Consider the following 22,273-nt stretch of genomic DNA (forward strand, 5'->3'; position numbering starts at 1 on the left):
GTGTTTGTTTGGTGATGTCCCATCACGCCCTCATCTGATAGAGCATGATGTTGAGGTGGGAGACGCACAGCCAATCCGTCAGCGGTTCTATCGAGTTTCAGAAGAAAAACGTAAGGTTATGGAAAGTGAAGTAAAATATTTAATGGATAATGGGTTAGCCGAACCTTCAGCCTCAGGCTGGGCTTCACCTTGTTTGTTGGTGGACAAGACAAATAAAACTCCAAGGTTTTGTACAGATCAGAGCCACATTAAAGGCTCTGAAAATGTTGTGGCGGATGCTCTGTCTCGAGCCTGATTTTTGATTCCCCCATCTCTCTTAACCCGCTTGCTTCCACCTGTCCCTCTCACTCTTAAAGTGCTTCTCCAGGCGCCGGAGTTGCTGGGTGGCTGGATGAGGATGGTAAGCTGGTGCTGGTTTTAAGAGACTGGGGTAAGCATACAAATCAAAATTGTTACTAAGTGAATGTTTTGTTTAACGTATTTTCTTTCAGACGGTCCTCTTAGAGAGAGGCCCTTTCTTTTTGGGGGGGGGTGTGACGGCCCCGCACCTTTCGGGCACTAGGGGCACTGTCAGTTCTCTTTTGCAGACGGCGATGGCATGATTGGTGGCACCTGTGGCGGTCCAGGCCTGACTATATAGGCAGCTCGCCCGTGATGATCATTGGCTCTCTGGTTCTCGGGCTCTCTGGTTCTCGGGCTCTCTGGTTCTCGGGCTCTCTGGTTGTCTCTCTGGTCTGGTCTCGGTGCTGCTGGCTGGCTGTCTGGTCTGGTCCTGCTCTGCCCTGCTCCTCCTGGCTGGCGTTTCTCGGCAATTTTGTGTTTTTGTTATTGTTAATTTACTTAATAAATCCTGTTACTTTTTCACCACCTCCGTCTCCATTCTGGTCACCACCTCAGAGCCGGGTTGTGACACATGGTACCTAACTGTTGCTGTCACTGTCTTATAATGTGTGCGGAAATGACCAAAAATAGTCACTTGCCCGATAAAGGCTCAAACTCACTAGTCTGAAAGACAGTCGACTGAAATACCATTAAACGTATATTATTGCGTAGCTTGAAAACAGCATAAAAGCCAGAGCTGACATTTGGCCGTACCATCTCAGACTTGACAATAAAGAGTCTGAAAGGCTGGAATTAGTCCAGACAAATCAGCAGCTGCTCAGAACTGTACTTTTTTTTTTTTTTTCTTTCATGCAAGGACAGCATATTACACAAATGACTTCAGATTGTTGGGAGGGAATGAGTTGCTGAATGAACCAAATTTTCTCCCCAAAAAGAGACACTTGAAGATAATTGTGGCTTCGGTTTAGTGAAGGCATCCGTCTCTCCGCTCCCTTCGGTGTCGGAGTTGAATGAGGCGGCGCTGATACGGCTTATTATTATGTCAAGATGGAAGAAAAGGGAGATTAAGTTGAAGAAGAACTGGAAGGTCAAAGTTGAACACTGGCCTATGGGAAGTGACCCTTTGTGATCCCTGACTTCCTGGTTCAGCTTTGGAGTATTGGGCTCCACAGTGGGCACGCTACGACCGCTGAACAAAGGAAGTATTGTATGGGCATCGAGCCTCTGCTGGGACGGCGCCAAGTCTATGTTGGCAATAGTACAGCCTCCGAGATCCAAATCTAAAGCCTTTATTTTATCGATTCCCCTGATAAACTGACCGATCCCACCAGAGAGTCTAAACCACAGGTGTCAAACATAAGGACCGTGGGCCAAAACCGGTCCGCCAAACAGTCTACTTTGGCCCATGGGTTATAAAATTAAAAATATTAAACCAGGGGTCTCAAACTCATGTTCTTTCAGGTTCCACATTCAGCCCGATTTGATCTCCAGTGGGCCGGACCAGTCAAATAATAACAGAATAACCTATAAATAATGACAACCCCAAATTTTTGTGTTTGTTTTAGTGCAAAAAAAAAAAAAAAAAAAACACCATTAAATTATGAAAATACTTGCTTTTATGAACTATCCAAACAAAAAAGATGTGAATAACCTGAAAAAACTGAAATTTCTTAAGAAAAATAAATGCAATTTTAGCAATATTCTGCCTCAACTTATCATTTCTACATGTGCATTATGGATCGGATCTACAAAGACACTAAACACTGAGGAACAGGAAGAAAATTGTTTAAATTGTGTTTAATTTTCTTTAGACATTTCAGGTTGTTCATATTTGTTCAGGTTATTCACATTCAGTTGTTACAGGATAGTTTGTAAATGTAAATATTTTCATAATTTAATGTTATTTTTTGCACTAAAACAAAGAAAAAAATTTGAAGTTTTTAATTCAAGATTTTGTTTTTGCTAAATTTGAGATTTTTTGGGGTTTTTTTTTTTTTTTTTTGCTTAATTCAAGATTTTTTTTCCTTAATTCAAGCTTTTTTTTTTTTTTTTTTTTTTTTGCTGAATTCAATTCAAGACTGGAATTTTTGCACTTTGCAAAAACATCCTGCGGGCCGCATTTGGCCCCAAGGCCGCATGTTTGAGACCCCTGCATTAACCCATAAAGACCCAGGGCTACTATTGTGGCAGTTCCCAAATGATTTTTTCTCTATATTTAACCTTTCTGATGTGATTTAGTACCAGTCATTATACTATTTTCCCTTTTTTTTGGTGTTTTTCCAGTGAAAATCTGGTATTTTCATATATTTAATTCACTGATCATGTAGATGTTTATAAAAACTCAGGGTAAAGTTGAGGGTTATTCCATACATCCATTATCTGCCGCTTTATCCGGGGCCGGGTCGCGGGGGTAACAGTCTAAGCAGGGACGCCCAGACTTCCCTCTCCCCAGACTCCTCCTCCAGCTCTTCTGGGCGGACCCCGAGGCGTTCCCAGGCCAGCCCAGAGACATAGTCTCTCCAACGTGTCCTGGGTCTTCCCTGAGGTCTCCTCCCGGTGGAACATGCCCGGAACACCTCCCCAGGGAGGCGTCCAGGAGGCATCCGAAACAGATGCCTGACCCACCTCAGCTGGTTCCTCTCAACACGGAGGAGCAGCGGCTCTACTCCGAGCTCCTCCCTGGTGACTGAGCTCCTCCCCCTATCCCTAAGGGTGCGCCCAGCCACCCTGCGGAGGAAACTCATTTCGACCGCTTGTATCTGGGATCTTGTCCTTTCGGTCCTGACCCAAAGCTCATGACCATAGGTGAGGGTAGGAACGTAGACTGACCAGTAAATCGAGAGCTTCGCCTCTCAGCTCAGCTCCTTCTTTACCACAACCGACCGGTACAACAACTGCATCACCGCAGATGCTGCACCGATCCGTCTGTCAATCTCACGCTCCATCCTTCCCTCACTCATGAACAAGACCCCAAGGTACTTCAAGTCCTCCACTTGGGGCAAAGACTCCCCACTGACCCGGAGAGGGAAAACCACCTTTTTCCGGTCGAGAACCATGGCCTCAGATTTGGAGGTGCTGATCCTCATACCGCAGATGTAGCAGAATACGTCAGGCTTATTTTTGCAAGATCTTCTAGTCGAAACCATTTCATTCACCTGTAATATAAAAAAAAAACATTAATCACACTGGTCAACAACAAATTTATTGTTTAAGTTTTCTGAGCTGATTTAGGATAATTTTGGTGTGCTGAATCCAAAAATCACATTCATTTTGCTCAATCAGGTCAACTTTCTGAACTATGCTACATATTGGCTTTTTAACATTTTTGCTTACATTTATGGGCATTTTCACATCATATGATACAAAATTATTTCATATTTCTTGCAATAAATGAGTTCTGAAGATTTTACTTTTGCCAATTTATGATTAATGGTTTTTTATTTATTTATTTATTTTAATATTACAGGTGAATGAAATGGCTTCGACTAGAAGATCTTGCAAAAATAAGCCTGATGTATTCTGCTACATCTGCGGTGAATACACCATTGTACCTAACAGGAATCAAGTCACAAGTTTCATAAAGTGTGCCTACCAATCTTATTTTGGTATTAATTATTATATTTTGTGGGAAGATCAAATTTTTCAAAATCAAATTAGCAAAAAAAACCTGACCTGATTGAGAAAAACAGATGTCATTTTTGGATTTAGCGGTGCAAAATGGTCCTAATTCAGTTGAAAAAACCTAGACAACTTGCAAAAAACCATTTTTTTTGTAACCCAGTGTCATAAATTGGCAAAAGTAAAATCTTCAGAACTTTTTATTGCAAGAAATATGAAATAATTTTGTATCATATGATGTGAAAATGCCCATAAATGTAAGCAAAAATGTTAAAAAGCCAATATGTAGCATAGTTCAGAAAGTTGACCTGATTGAGCAAAATGAATGTGATTTTTGGATTCAGCACACCAAAATTATCCTAAATCAGCTCAAAAAATTTAAACAATAAATGTTTTGTTGACCAGCGTGATTAATGTTTTTTTTTTTTAATATTACAAGATCTTGCAAAAATAAGCCTGACGTATTCTACTACATCTGCGGTGAATACACCATTGTACCTAACAGGAATCCTGTTAGAAAATGATTTTTTTTCTCTTAAAACCTATTTTGGGTGAGAACTATATAAAAAAAATCAACTGATAAAGTCACAAAAATGTCATCAATTTTGTGAGAAGATCAAATTTTTCAAAATCAAATTAGCAAAAAAAAAAAAAAAAAACCTGACCTGTTTGAAAAAAACAGATGTCATTTTTGGATTTAGCGGTGTAAAATGGTCCTAATTCAGCTGAAAAAACCTAGACAACTTGCAAAAAACATTTTTTTTGTAACCCAGTGTCATAAATTGGCAAAAGTAAAATCTTCAGAACTTGTTTATTGCAAGAAATATAAAAGAATTTTGTATCATATGATGTGAAAATGCCCATAAATGTAAGCAAAAATGTTAAAAAGCCAATATGTAGCATAGTTCAGAAAGTTGACCTGATTGAGCAAAATGAATGTGATTTTTGGATTCAGCACACCAAAATTATCCTAAATCAGCTCAAACAACTTAAACAATAAATGTGTTGTTGACCAGTGTGATTAATGTTTTGTTTTTGTTTTTTTTTTAATATTACAAGATCTTGTAAAAATAAGCCTGACGTATTCTGCTACATCTGCGGTGAATACACCATTGTACCTAACAGGAATCCTGTTAGAAAATGATTTTTTTTCTCTTAAAACCTATTTTGGGTGAGAACTATATAAAAAATCAACTGATAAAGTCACAAAAATGTCATCAATTTTGTGAGAAGATCAAATTTTTCAAAATCAAATTAGCAAAAAAAAAAAAAAAACCTGACCTGTTTGAAAAAAGACAGATGTCATTTTTGGATTTAGCGGTGCAAAATGGTCTTAATTCAGTTGAAAAAACCTAGACAACTTGCAAAAAAACATTTTTTTTGTAACCCAGTGAAAGAGATCGGTAGATGATGTTTGATGTTTGGGTCTTTATGGGTTAAATGACAAAAAATGAGGATCCGTTCTCTGTTCTCTGTTCTCTACATTCCTGTGTTCTTATGTTGGGTGTCCACTGTTCACATATAGGCTGAACCGCAGTGATTTCATCGGGTAGCCGCTAATATCAGCGCTGGCAGAGTGGATGGGACAGACTTTCCATTACAGTCTGTCACCATCCTGTTTTCGGTCCACTTTATACTCAACCCTGACTTCGTTAGTGGAAAACGCAGCAGCAGCTTAAAGGCTACAGGCTAAAGGCTCGTTGACTTTCCTCCTCAAATCTCAACTGCATCATAAATCAGGGTGTGTCCACAGATACAAAACAACACTAGGGTGAAAGAATCCCAGAGCTCCATGTGGGGAGACGGCTTTAAAACACACTGTTCTGGGTGTTGTCCCTCCGTTGAACAACTCCGTCATAGAGTCGGTGCTCCCCTCCCTCTGGCCGTGGATCCCTCAGGGCTGAGCTGGAAGAGGAGAGGGGGAAAAGTCCGACCCATCCTGGCTCCCACTCTGCCTCCTCCTCCTCCTCCTCCTCCTCCTCCTCCTCCTCTTCCTCTAAGTTGACCCAGCCAATCACAGCCTCCTGACCATAAACAGACGCAGCGTGTGTTTTGGTTTCAGCCTCAGCTCAGTCGTGTTTATTTTATTTCATCTGATTATTCAGTGATTCAATAGGGTTCGTAGAACTTCAGAAGAACAATTAAACACTTAGCGTCATGAGCGCAGATGAAGTCAAGTACAGCAGAGTGAACACGCACAAAATGACTAATGCTTTTTTTGTTTTTTTCAAGGTTATTTTTTTATTGGGTTTATTAAAGCGACAGTGCAAAAAAAAAAAAGTCTAAGAGGAATTGGTGCTTTTAAAAGAAAAGAAAAGAAACAGAACACAAAATAAGCCATTTATCCCCATGCACTGTAAAAAAAAAAAAAAAAATAAAAAAAATAAAAAAATCTGTAATTTAACCGAATTTTCACTGTTTGTTTTACAGATTTTTCCTGTATTTTTAAGATACAGGAAAATATCAATGAAATGACAAAAACAGAGTGTGATTTTACATGTCAAATGTAAAATAACATGAAAAAAACTGTAACTGTGAATAACCATAAAATTTCCATTTTTTTTAAAGATTTTTTTTCTTTTTTCACAGAAAAATACAGTTAAAATACATTTACTAATGTATCATAATTTCACAAATATGTCTTTTCTATTTATGAGATTAAACTGTTAATTTAAAGTTTAATACTGTAAAAATAAAATAATAATAATAATAATAATAATAATAATAATAATAATAACACCAGATAAAATTACTGCCAATTATCGATCGATCGTTCGTTCTACCTATCTATCTATCTATCTATCTATCTATCTATCTATCTATCTATCTATCTATCTATCTATCTATCGTTCTATCGTTCTATCGTTCTATCGTTCTATCTATCTATCTATCTATCTATCTTTTTATCGTTCTATCGTTCTATCTGTCATTCTATCTGTCATTCTATCTATCGTTCTGTCTATCTGTCTATCTATCTATCTATCTATCTATCTATCTATCTATCTATCTATCTATCTATCTATCTATCTATCTATCGTTCTATGGTTCTATCGTTCTATCGTTCTATCTATCTATTGTTCTGTCGTTCTATCTATCTATCTATCTATCTATCTATCTATCTATCTATCTATCTATCGTTCTATCTATCGTTCTATCTATCGTTCTATCTATCGTTCTATCTATCGTTCTATCGTTCTGTCTATCGTTCTATCGTTCTGTCTATCGTTCTATCGTTCTGTCTATCGTTCTATCTATCGTTCTATCTATCGTTCTATCGTTCTGTCTATCGTTCTATCGTTCTGTCTGTCTATCTATCTATCTATTGTTCTATCATTCTATCGTTCTATCTATCCCCATACGTAAGTAGCAAAAAAAAACGTAAATATAAAAAAAACCCAAGAAAAACACATGTAAGGTTAAAGGAACATGTATTTTAGAACGTTAGACCAACATGCGTGCTGGTCCAGACCCCTGTCCCCATCCACATCATCCCTTTGAACATCATTCAAAGTAAATGCACCATTAGTTGTACCAGGCATTAAAACGAACAAGAATCTGAAGAAAACAAGGGGTGGTCTAATAATTTTTTCCATGACTGTATAGTGATAAATCACTTAAGAAAGGTTCAATAGGGAGAATCATTCATTTGTAGTGGTAACAGTGGGTTTTTAGGGGTTAAAACCATCCAAAATGGCCGCCCGTGCAGAGCTTCGCCTGTGTCCATATGTTCCTGATGAAAGGCCCGGGTGACAATTAGGTCAAAGAATGAACAGATAAAGCTGTAACAGTGGGCCAAGTGTGTGTCCTCTCTCTGCTCAGTTATGTTCCCTCCCAGGGGCCGACAGCTCGCTGACCTCACCCTGCCTCCACCTCCCCTCACCCCCCCCACCTCACCCCCCAACACTTCCTGGCTGGCCCAAAGCTGCAGCACAGCTGGAGCATGCAGCAGGAAAATAGTGAAAAAAAGGCAAATTCAGATGATTACTTCACCATTCCTTCACTATTTTGTTCCATCCTGCTCTGATTCACATTTTATCCAACCCTCGCTCTTACTCACCAAGTCGGTCAAACACCCACGTAAGCACTCCTGCATTCCTGAACACACACACACACACATATATATGTCCCACTCCCAAAACATTTGAGTTTTTTTTTTTTTTTTTTTGCGCTGTCAACATGACGTTTCGTTGGTGGATTTCGGTTGTGGTGTGAATGAGGCAGTGATCGACTTGAATTGAATCTGGTCCAACTTTCTTTGCCTCTTTGAGCGTCCCAGTGAGCCGTCAGTCAAAATAAACAGCTGCAGATGGAGAGGGTGGAGGGGCTTTACCCAGGCTTTAGTCTGCTCCCACCGCTGCCAAAAGGCAATTGTCTGATACAGGAAAGCCAGGAGATAGGCTCACGCTTAGCTGCGTCTTCCCGGCTCAGCTTCGGACACACCTACAGATCACATGTGAACCGTCACCATCACTATTTATGTTTCAAATAAACACTGGAGACAGTTTTCCATTTCCAGCCAAAAATCCACGCGAAAAGAATGTGTCTAATGGCAGATGTGAGAATGGTGTTGAGCTTTAGTTGTGCCGTGTTGTTTTTGAGCTGGTTTTAATCTGGGGTTTGATGGAACATTTACTGAACATTTATAATACACACACATACACACACACATACACACACACACACGTACACACACACACACGTCTGAGAAATGAACTGGGACGGATTATCACTGTTTAGGGTGAAACACCGCAGGTATTGGACATTTATTTGCATTTGCATTCTCATTCTTATTCGCATTCTCACTTGCATTTTTATTTGCATTCATATTGTCATTCTTGTTCACATTCGCATTCTCATTCACATTCTCATTCTCGTTCACTTTCTCGTTCGCATTCCCAAGCTTATTCTTATTCGTATTGTCATTTGCATTCTTATTCGCATTCTCATTCTCATTCGCATTCTTATTCTTATTCACATTCTCATTCACCTTAACATTCTCATTCTCGTTCACATTCTTATTCGCATTCTCATTCTCGTTCACATTCTCATTTGCATTCGCAAGCTTATTCTTATTCGCATTCTCATTCTCGTTCACTTTCTCGTTCGCATTCACAAGCTTATTCTTATTCGCACTCCCATTCGCATTCGCATTCTTATTCACATTCTCATTCGCATTCTCATTCTTATTCTTGTTCACATTCTTATTCGCATTCTCATTCTCGTTCACATTCTCATTTGCATTCGCATGCTTATTCTTATTCGCATTCTCATTCGTATTCTTATTCACATTCTCATTCGCCTTCACAGTCTCATTCTCATTCTTGTTCTTACTGTTGTTCACATTCTCATTGTTATTCTTGTTCACATTCTCATTCTCGTTCATATTCTCATTCGCATGCTTATTCTTATTCTCATTCACATTCTTATTCTTATTCTTATTCTCATTCACATTCTCATTCTTATTCTTATTCTCGTCCACATTCTCATTCACACATAAAACAACCATCTCCATCCGCTGTCATTGATCCAACTCCATGGGTTTTACTGGTGAATCAATGTTGTAGAAGATGATGGTGTTTCCATGGTAACTGCGGAGCCTCTGAGCGTCCAAATGGGTCATATCTGATGACCATGAAATGACAACAAACTGTATTTAACACCAATTATTTACATGTACTGATAGAATTAGTGGTTCAGCAGTAATTAAACACTTCAGATCAGTAGATGGTGTTGTTTGCTGGTGGCTGTTTGAGTCTTTATGGGTTAAACACTGCCCCCCCCCCCCTCTTATTTCACATATGTATTCATGCACACAGACGCTCACAGTCAGGGCTGTAGGCATATTTGGAGCCCACTGTGTGAGTGCCCGGCCCTGCATGCCTGGGATGCCTTGGGTGTGACCGGGGTGGCCTGCACACTGTGTGTTATGGGCGCTGCAGCTGCCTGTTGTCTGCAGAGCCTGTCCCATCAGTTCACACTGAAGGAAGAAACCCAGACACACACACACACACACACACACACACAAGGAGGAAAGGCTACTTCATGGAAAGTGCTGCTGATACTATTCGGAATTTCCTGGTCACCACTAGTTTTATGGGGAAATGAAGTAGTCGTGGTCATTTTCAGGTCTGTACTCTAGCGCTGATCCAGTCACATTCAATAACTAGAAAAGCACTCGGAGAGCACAGACCTCCGCCAAGGCACATCAGATCAGACCCCCACCCCACCCCACCCAGTCACCACCTAAATGTAATCATTTGTTCCTTGTGCCAAAATCAACATTTCCTGAACATTTCATAGAGTTATTTAGGGTGCACCTAATTTTGTCTAACTTTATAAGAAGCATGATGTCTCCATCCACAGCTTTTTGAGTTATTTTGCTAACAAACAAACAAACCCTGACGAAAACATAACCTCCACTGTTCCTTGGAGGAGGTAAAAATCCCCCCGATCACCACCAACATTTAATCATTTGTTCTTTGTGCCAGTGTCAACATTTCTTGAAAATTTCATCCAAATCCTTCCATAACTTTTTGACTTATTGTGCTAACAGTCAAACAAACAAACAAACACACACACAGGCAAACCCAGATGAAAACAAAACTTCTTGGTGGAGGTGATGAAACCAAAACAGGAGTTGCTAAACGACCTGTTCTTAGTCATGAACACAAATAACGCTCTTTGGAGGTGAATCAGAGTTACTGTCACTAAACCTTCAGTTTTCCGTGCAGTTTCCAGTCATCCACTTTGCAACAATTACACTGGAGTTCGTCTGGACGTTCTCAGGACTGGGCCACTGCGGCTACTCCCTCCTCCTCCTCCTCCTCCTCCTCCTCCTCCTCCTCCTCCTCCTCCTCCTCCCCCCCATCCCTCCTCCCTTATAACCATGTGTGTAGTTTTTACAGACTGGAGATCTACAAACCCAACAATGACCTCAGAGAATTAAATATTCTCCTCGGAAAACCCCCACATCCCTAAAGTGGCGTTTTAGACTGTCAGCTGCATTGTGATGGTGTGTAGTTTGTTTTGTGTGTTTTTATATATACTGTATATGTTTGTGTGTGCTTGTGGCTTTGAATATTTGACTGTTTTCCATGAGCATGCATCTTTAACTTGTGTGTGTATATGTGTGTGTGTGTGTGTGTGTGTGTGTGCGTCTCAACACATGTTTAGTATTTCTACTGTACATTAGTTATTAAACCCAAAAGACTGAAGTTTGGTTTTTGCGGGAGCTGTTTTTTTTTTTTTTTTTTAACAAGGCTGAGGCTGAACTGTAGTCTCACTGTAATGAGAGCCCAGGTAATTGTTTTGAAAGGGTAACTTTATAATGGAAAAATATAAAAAAAAACAAGCTCTGTTTTCAATTAAGTCTTTCCATCCCATCCCCCCACAGCGCTCACTCAAGGCTGCCATGCTATATTTTCTTCTCCGACTGTGTGCGCCACTTGCCAACGCCATATGGCTACTGAGTACTGTATGGGATTTAACGTCTTTTTCCTGCAGATGCACTTAAAACCATTCTCTCTCTCTCAAAAGAAATAAGCGCAGAAATCTGAACAAAAGAAAACGCTGTCCTTGTACAACACTGCTGGTTGTGTTTTGTTTTTTTTTTTGACCACACCCAACTTTTCCTTTGTCATAAAAGGGCGAAAATTCATGACATACAGGAACGTAGCAGAACACATGTTTTGAAACACATTCACATGGGCGGGGGTGGGAGTAGGGGGGTGGGGTGGGGTGGTGGTGGTGGTGGTGGGGGGGGCAGACTAAGGTCTCATCTGGAATGCATAAAGCATAACAATACATCCCAACATCTCTCATCACTCTGGATCAAGAGCGAGGTTGGACTGGGATGGGAGTGGGTGGGATGGGCTCTGTCTTAAATCCTGCTGGGGCAGTATAGGCTGAGGCTGGAGTCTGGATAGATCCAGCTGTTCTTCATACACATTAAAAAAAAAAAAAAAAAAACGCACATTCACATGAGATTTCACTTATTCAGATGTTTTTTTGTTGGTGTCGCAGCTGCGTTATCTGTGTTTCACGCATGTGTTGGGAAGATATTTCATTACATGCAATGTATGATTTGTTTATGCATTACATTTAGTAATAATAATAATAACAATAATAACAACAACATAATAATAATAACCAGAAAAGCACTCGGCGAACACAAAATTCCGCCAAGGTAGACCCCCCCGCCCCCTCCAATCACCGCCAAAATGTAATCATTACCTCCACCAGGAGGTATTGTGATCGCTTTGCTTTGTGTGCGTGGTTGTTTGTTTGTTTGTTTGTAAGATAACTCAAAAAGTTATGGACGGATTTTCATGAAATGAACTGAGAGGGATAATTGGGTATAGGACCGTTATTCGCATTCTTTTTCGCATTCTCATTCTTGTTTTCTTTCACATTGTCATTCTTATTACCTCCACCAGGAGGTATTGTGATCACTAGCTTTGTGTGCATGCGTGTTTGCGTGTTTGTTTGTCTGTTAGCAAGATAACTCAAAAAGTTATGGAGGGATTTTCATGAAATTTTCAGGAAATGTTCATACTGGCACAAGGAAGAAATGATTAAAATGATTAAACAAACATGTCCTGAAAATGTCAAAGTCCTTCCATAACTTTTGAGTATTCTTGCTAATGACCAGACAAACAAACCCCCCCCCCCCCCCCCCATTCCCCTGATCACCACCAAAATTTAATCATTTTTTCCTTGTGCCAGTATCAACATTTCCTGAAAATTTCATGAAAATCCATCCATAATTTTTTGAGTTATCTTCCTAACAAACAAACACACACACGGGCGGCAGATCTGTCTTGGCAGAGGTCTGCGCTCTCCGAGTGCTTTTCTTGTTTGTTCCTTGTGCCAGTATCAACATTTCCTGAAAATTTCATGAAAATCCATCCATAACTTTTTTCTTATTGTCAGTTTATTGCCCTTGTCCACCCGTCCGAAGGCTGCAGGTTTGTCCACACTGTGGCGCTGCAGCTGGGATAGCCGGTCATCGAACTGGATCATGGCGTTGATGAGTTAGAATGTCTTTATGGACCTGGTGGAGCCAAACACAGGTGGTGCACCTCCGCCTAAATACACGCACAAATGCAGGGTCGGTATCAGATCGGAGCGTTTTCCCAGGAGGTTGGTCTAGTCCACGGTCTGTGAGACAGAAGTTGAAAACATCCTCCAGGATCCTGATCCGGGCCACAGGTATGTCGAGCATTTGCGAAGCTTTAGGAGATGGAAGAGGTAAATGAAGTTTCACTTTCAGTTCTACAGGGGCACAGACTGCACTGCCCCGTACCCCTATAGTATTACACGTAGGACGGAAAGTGACTCATGAACTCGCGCAGTTACCAACCAACACGCACTCATCACCCAACCGCACTGAGCGTGTGCAGCCGAGTAACACCCCCACTCATTAAGGAATACGACATGCTTTTGTCATGAAGTATGTAAAAAAAATTCAGCTTTTATTCTTATAGACTGCATTGAAAGAGAAATTCAGGTTCTCAGAAAAAGCGCCGCTTATCAATTAATCATTAATCGATCGATAAGGGCAACCAACTAATGATTAATGGATTAATTGATAATTTGCATCCCTAGACAGAACGGTTCAGGGAGAATGAGACGTCCTTTTACACATGGATTAGCCTCCATGTGATGAAGACTGGATGCAGTGGCCCCGATTCTCCATCATCAATAACACCGGGTTACAAAAAAATGTTTTTTTGCAAGTTGTCTAGGTTTTTTCAACGGAATTAGGACCATTTTGCACCGCTAAATCAAAAAATGACATCTGTTTTTCTCAATAAGGTCAGGTTTTTTTGCTAATTTGATTTGGAAAAATTTGATCTTCTCACAAAATATAATAATTAATACCAAAATAAGATTGGTAAGCACACTTTATGAAACTTGTGACTTGATTCCTGTTAGGTACAATGGTGTATTCACCACAGATGTAGCAGAATACGTCAGGCTTATTTCTGCAAGATCTTCTAGTCGAAGCCATTTCATTCACCTGTAATATTAAAAAAAAAACATTAATCATAAATTTGCAAAAGTAAAATCTTCAGAACTCGTTTACTGCAAGAAATATGAAAGAATTTTGTATCATATGATGTGAAAATGCCCATAAATGTAAGCAAAAATGTTAAAAAGCCAATATGTAGCATAGTTCAGAAAGTTGACCTGACTGAGCAAAATTCATGTGATTTTTGGATTCAGCACACCAAAATTATCCTAAATCAGCTCAAAAAACTTAAACAATAAATTTGTTGTTGACCAGTGTTATCAAAAATTAATGCAACTATGGATAGAAAAATAAAATGAACCTTCTTGTAACATTACGTAAACATTATGTGGCAAAACAGATGTGACAGTGAATGTGTTCTGTTATTAAAACTAAAGGTGGTGCAGTCAAATATTGCATGTGTGCCTATTTTTTTTGCCGGGTGGTGTTTAACGTCAGAGTCAAACAATACAGAAAGTACAAAGAGATATTTTTTTCTTGAATGTTTTTTTGATTACGTGTGAGGTTTTGTGGGTAAGTAGCTTTTCTGTTTGTGTTCTTTTATGGCCGTAATGATCATGAGCAGTTACTACCTCATTTTTCCCCTCTGCTTTTCCAATTATCTTATGTTTTACACATCATTAAATTCTGTGCATTAAAGCTATTGTTCTTTTAAAAAAAAAAAAAAAAAAAAACAATCTGCCTCGCTCATTACACAAAGATTACAATAATACTAATCGGCTAAAATTTGCTTAGAGGTCTTATTTCTGTCTTTGTGCATAAGAAATCCATCTAAGTGAATCCCTAAAGGAACTTTGTTTTGGTAAATACAAGTTCTGCAAATTTACAGGATTTCAGTTCTGTTCAACATGTTGATGGTCATATGAACTATGTTTTCAGCTCAAAAATGTCCAATTTCATCACAATTAATGCTATTTTTTAATGTCACAAATGGCCAAGTTATATTTGAACTGAATTTACCTGAAAAACAAATATTCTATTCTTTTAGATTCCCCAATTTTTCTTACCAGATTCTCTCCTACATATCACATGTTTTATTTTTACAGGTTCAATATGGAGTATGGTGCTGATCCATCCTGCTTATGTTACGTGAATACATACATAAAGAATGTCACACGTCACTTTTTAAATCAACAGTTTTCTAATAATAAGCATTTTTATACAGAAATAACAATTCTATATTGTTATTTCCTCTTTAGTCTGATGATAAACTATACAATAAATAATTCTGATCCTAGTTTTTGCACAGGGATCATTTGTGGAAACGGTGACATGACTGCCGAGCATCAGTATGATGGGATCTGTAACAACCATGTCACATCCGTCCACTGCCACATTTAGTGTTTTTGTGTCAGCTGTTATTGTTTTAGATCAGGGGTGTCAAACTCATTTTAGTTCAGTTCCACATTCAGCTAAATTTGATCTGCAGTGGGTCGGACCAGTAAAATAATAACATAATAATATAGAAATAATGTCAACTACAAACTTTCCTCTATGTTTTAGAGCAAAAAAAGTAAAATTATGCGATCAAAATGTTTACATCTATCAACTTTCCTTTAAAGCACAGATGTCAAACATGCGGCCCGGGGGCCAAATCTGGCCCGCCAAAGGGTCCAGTGTGGGCCCTGGGATGAATTTGTGAAATGCAAAAATTACACTGAAGATATTAATCATTTTAGTTCAAGTTCCCAATTTAATCTGCAGTGGGTCAGATCAGTAAAATACTATCAGAATAACCTTGAAATACTCACAACTCCAAATTTTTCTCTTTGTAAATATAAAAACTTTCATGTCATTTTACTGTATTTACACTAAAACTAAGTATCACTTCACAAAAATGCAAAAAACCTGAACAAATATGAACATTTTGAAATGTCTGAAGTGCAAGTTTTCCAATATTCTGTCTGTTATTAAATGTTTTGCGTATTTGTACATCCACTGTGATCTGTAAGTTTGTAATTTACATATGTAAATGATAAACTGAGACAAATACCGTTAAAACTGCACTTAGTTTTCTGAAGAAATTTCAGTTTGTTCATGATATTCACATTACTTTAAAGCAGGGGTGTCAAACTCATTTTAGTTCTGAGGCCACATTTAGCCTAATATGATCTAAAGTGGGCCGGACCAGTAAAATAATATAAATAATAGGTTAAGAACTGATAAATAATGTCAACTCCAAAGAATTTTTCGATGTTTTTGAGTGAAAAAAGTCAAATTCCATAATGAAAGTGTTTACAACCATGAATTATACTTGAACACAACATGAACAAATATAAACCTGAAAATTCTCAAGAAAAATAAGTGCAATTTTATCAATAATATGCTTTAATTTATCATTTATACATGTGCATTACAACTTATAGATCACAGTGGATCTACAAATACACAAAACATTTAATAACAGACAGAATATTGGAAAACTTGCACTTCAGACATTTCAAAATGTTCATATTTGTTCAGGTTTTTTGCATTTTTGTGAAGTGATACTTAGTTTTAGTGTAAAAACAGTAAAATGACATGAAAGTTTTTACATTTACAAAGAGAAAAATTTTGAATTGTGAGTATTTAAAGGTTATTCTGATAGTATTTTACTGATCTGACCCACTACAGATTAAATTGGGAACTTGACCTAAAATGATTAATTTCTTCAGTGTAATTTTTGCATTTGACAAATTCGTCCCAGGGGCCAGATTGGACCCTTTGGCGGGCCAGTTTTGGCCCCCGGGCCGCATGTTTGACTCCTGTGTTTTAGATCCACAATACCAACATTTATGAATAAGAGGATAATTAGCAATAGTAAGTATATAAGTTTATTCCTAATAAAGTACTGGTACTGACCAGAGCATCATGGGTAATGTCATGTCCGTCCACCAGCAAAAGTTTTCACATACACGTGCTATTCCAAATCCAATATTTCTGAAAATGTAGCTTCCACTGTCAAATAATATCAGTAGTCTGCACTCAAAAAAATGATTCTTGGCTCTAATAAACACGAAGTAATATTTTAAAGTAAAATGTAACTGAAATATATGAAATTTAAAGTTTATTTATCCGAAAAAGTCAAACATAATGTGAATATGCTTAGTATAAAGTGAATCTAAACAAATAAAGTCAACTTTATTTACTAGATCACATAAAAAGGCTGAACGTCACAGTCAAATACAGTTTATGTAAAAGTTTGCATTAACTAAAGCAAATCTGACTGAAGGTATTTAATTTACTCATATTGGCTCAATATGATAGAAAAAAACATTGTATTAAATGCAACTCTTTACATTAAACTTATGTAATAAATTACATGGAAGATTTACATGTAATTAAAATACATAAAGTCAACATTTTTGGCTTAATTATTTTTTTGAGTGTGTGCACAAATGGATTAGCATTATTTCAACACAATTCTATGCATTTCTTACAACTTTTTTTTTTTGACAAAAATGGCCACTCATTTGACCCCCTAAGTCAGGGGTGTCAAACTCATTTTAGTTCTGAGGCCACATTCTGCCTAATATGATCTAAAGTGGGCCGGACCAGTAAAACAATATAAATAATAGGTTAAGAACTGCTAAATAATGTCAACTCCAAAGAATTTTTTGATGTTTTTGAGTGAAAAAAGTCAAATTCCATAATGAAAGTGTTTACAACCATGAATTATACTTGAACACAACATGAACAAATATGAACAACCTGAAAATTCTCAAGAAAAATAAGTGCAATTTTATCAATAATATGTTTTAATTTATCATTTATACATGTGCATTACAACTTATAGATCACAGTGGATCTACAAATACACAAAACATTTAGATGGAGGCAGAATACTGGTAGAATTCCACATACTTCTCTTAAGAAATTACAGGTTAATCACATTTTTTTGTAAAAGGCTAGTCTGTAAATGTAAATATTTTTGTGTCATTTTACTTTTTTTTTTATCCTACAATGACGAGAAAATTTTGTAGTTTTCATTATATGTAGCAGGGGTGTCAAAGTCATTTTAGTTCAGGGGCCACATTAAGCCCAAACTGATCTCAAGTGGGCCGAACCAGTGAAATAATAGCATAACAACTTGTAAATAATGACGACTCCACATTTTTCTCCTTGTTTTTGTGCAATCAAAATGAAATTATGAAAATATGTACATTTACAAACTATCCAAACAAAAATGATGTGAATGACCTGAAAAAAACGAGATTTCTTGAGGAAAAATAAGTGCAATTTTAACAATATTACACCTCAACTTACCATTTATACATGCATATATATTATGGATTGGATCTACAATGGCACAAAATATTTAATAACAGAAAGTAGAATGTTAAAATTTTACTTACAAAATTTCAGGTTTTTCACATTTTATTGCTAACCCATAAAGACCCAAACATCCACCATCTACCAAAATTATCTATTGATGTAATAACAATATTAATAATAATAATAATAATAATAATAATACATCGGTTTTATATAGCGCTTTTCTAAGTACTCAAAGACGCTTGTAAGGTTTGTAAGGTTTAATTCCTGTTGATCCACTGATCCTATTATAAATAATTGGTGTAAAATGCAATTAACTTTTCATGGTCATCACATATGACCCATTTGGACGTTCAGAGGCTCCGTAGTTACCGTGGAAACACCGTCATCTTCTACAACATTGATTCACCAGTAAAACCCATGGAGTTGGATCAATGACAGTGGATGGAGACACTTGGTTTGTGTTCAATTAATGACAGACTTTGCTGAAAACGTCACTTTTTCTTCACTTTTCTCTATTGATATAATAACCCTCAACTTTAATCTGAGCTTTTATGAACATCAACATGATCAGTGAATTAAATGTTGGAAAATGCCTGATTTCACAGAAAAAAAAAAAAAAAAAAAAACACAAAATACAGAAGATAATATCACAATAAATGGTGATAAACCACTTAAGGATGGTTAAATATAGAGAAAAATTAATTTTGGAACTGACACAAATGTCACACTGGGTCCTTATGGGTTAAAGGATAGTTTGTAAATGTTCATATTTTCATCATTTTATGTAAGTTTTTACAGTAAAAGAAAGAGAAAAATATGGAGTTGTCATTATTAATAGGTGTAATGTAATTGTGACAGACCATCCCCTTTACTGAGTGTGGACAGTGCGCACGTACACACAATACGATGCACAAGTACACACCACACACACTACACGATGCACAAGTACACACCACACACACTACACGATGCACATGTACACACCACACACACTACACGATGCACAAGTACACACCACACACATTACACGATGCACATGTACACACCACACACACTACACGATGCACAAGTACACACCACACACACTACACGATGCACATGTACACACCACACACACTACACAATGCACATGTACACACCACACACACTACACGATGCACAAGTACACACCACACACACCCAATAAATGCCACGCACACACAATACACACTACACGATGCACAAGTACACACCACACACACTACACGATGCACAAGTACACACGACACACACCCAATAAATGCCACGCACACACAATACACGCCACACACACACCCAATACACGCCACGCACACACAATACACGCCACACACACACAATACACGCCACACACACACACAATACACGCCACACACACACCCAATACACGCCACACACACACCCAATACACGCCACACGCACACCCAATACACGCCACACACACCCAATACACGCCACACACACACACAATACATGCCACACACACACCCAATACACGCCACACACACACCCAATACACGCCACACGCACACACAATACATGCCACACACACACCCAATACACGCCACGCACACACAATACACGCCACACACACACAATACACGCCACACACACACCCTATACATGCCACGCACACACAATACACGCCACACGCACACACAATACATGCCACGCACACACCCAATACACGCCACACGCACACACAATACACACCACACGCACACCCAATACACGCCACACACACACCCAATACATGCCACGCACACACAATACACGCCACACGCACACACAATACACGCCACACGCACACACAATACACGCCACACGCACACACAATACATGCCACGCACACACCCAATACACGCCACACGCACACACAATACACACCACACGCACACCCAATACACGCCACACACACACACAATACATGCCACACAAACACCCAATACATGCCACGCACACACAATACACGCCACACGCACACACAATACACGCCACGCACACACAATACATGCCACGCACACACAATACACGCCACACACACACCCAATACATGCCACGCACACACAATACATGCCACACACACACCCAATACACGCCACACACACACCCAATACACGCCACACACACACCCTATACATGCCACGCACACACAATACACACCACACGCACACACAATACATGCCACACACACACCCAATACATGCCACACACACACCCAATACACGCCACACGCACACACAATACACGCCACACACACACCCAATACACGCCACACACACACAATACACGCCACACACACACACAATACACGCCACACACACACAATACATGCCACACACACACAATACACGCCACACGCACACACAATACACGCCACACACACACCCAATACACGCCACACACACACCCAATACACGCCACGCACACACAATACATGCCACACACACACAATACACGCCACGCACACACAATACATGCCACGCACACACAATACACGCCACACACACACCCAATACATGCCACGCACACACAATACATGCCACACACACACCCAATACACGCCACACACACACCCAATACACGCCACACACACACCCTATACATGCCACGCACACACAATACACACCACACGCACACACAATACATGCCACACACACACCCAATACATGCCACACACACACACAATACACGCCACACACACACCCAATACACGCCACACGCACACACAATACACGCCACACACACACCCAATACACGCCACACACACACAATACACGCCACACACACACACAATACATGCCACACACACACCCAATACATGCCACACACACACCCAATACACGCCACACGCACACACAATACACGCCACACACACACCCAATACACGCCACACACACACCCAATACACGCCACACGCACACACAATACACGCCACACACACACCCAATACACGCCACACACACACCCAATACACGCCACGCACACACAATACATGCCACACACACACAATACACGCCACGCACACACAATACATGCCACGCACACACAATACACGCCACACACACACCCAATACATGCCACGCACACACAATACATGCCACACACACACCCAATACACGCCACACACACACCCAATACACGCCACACACACACCCTATACATGCCACGCACACACAATACACACCACACGCACACACAATACATGCCACACACACACCCAATACATGCCACACACACACCCAATACACGCCACACGCACACACAATACACGCCACACACACACCCAATACACGCCACACACACACACAATACACGCCACACACACACCCATACACGCCACACGCACACACAATACACGCCACACACACACCCAATACACGCCACACACACACACAATACACGCCACACACACACACAATACATGCCACACACACACCCAATACACGCCACGCACACACAATACATGCCACACACACACAATACACGCCACGCACACACAATACACGCCACACACACACCCAATACATGCCACGCACACACAATACACGCCACACACACACCCAATACATGCCACGCACACACAATACACGCCACACACACACCCAATACATGCCACACACACACCCAATACACGCCACACACACACCCTATACATGCCATGCACACACAATACACACCACACGCACACACAATACATGCCACACACACACCCAATACATGCCACACACACACCCAATACACGCCACACGCACACACAATACACGCCACACACACACCCAATACACGCCACACACACACCCAATACACGCCACGCACACACAATACATGCCACACACACACAATACACGCCACACACACACCCAATACATGCCACACACACACCCAATACACGCCACACGCACACACAATACACGCCACACACACACCCAATACACGCCACACACACACCCAATACACGCCACGCACACAGAATACATGCCACACGCACACAATACACGCCAC

General features: G+C 39.6%; 1 protein-coding gene across 1 annotated transcript; it reads right to left on the reverse strand.

Moving 5' to 3' along the window:
• Nucleotides 1-5,768: 5,768 nt before the first annotated feature.
• On the reverse strand, nucleotides 5,769-9,466 carry LOC115424204 (circumsporozoite protein-like). The gene is made up of 3 exons (XM_030141320.1): nucleotides 8,738-9,466; nucleotides 8,291-8,400; nucleotides 5,769-5,865 (listed from the first exon to the last, which is right to left on the reverse strand). The coding sequence occupies exons 1-3, from the start codon at nucleotides 9,464-9,466 to the stop codon at nucleotides 5,769-5,771; spliced, it is 936 nt and encodes a 311-aa protein (XP_029997180.1).
• Between the last annotated feature and the right edge of the window lie 12,807 nt (nucleotides 9,467-22,273).

The sequence above is a fragment of the Sphaeramia orbicularis genome, chromosome 8, assembly GCF_902148855.1.
Source record: "Sphaeramia orbicularis chromosome 8, fSphaOr1.1, whole genome shotgun sequence".
In the NCBI taxonomy this organism is placed as follows: domain Eukaryota; kingdom Metazoa; phylum Chordata; class Actinopteri; order Kurtiformes; family Apogonidae; genus Sphaeramia; species Sphaeramia orbicularis.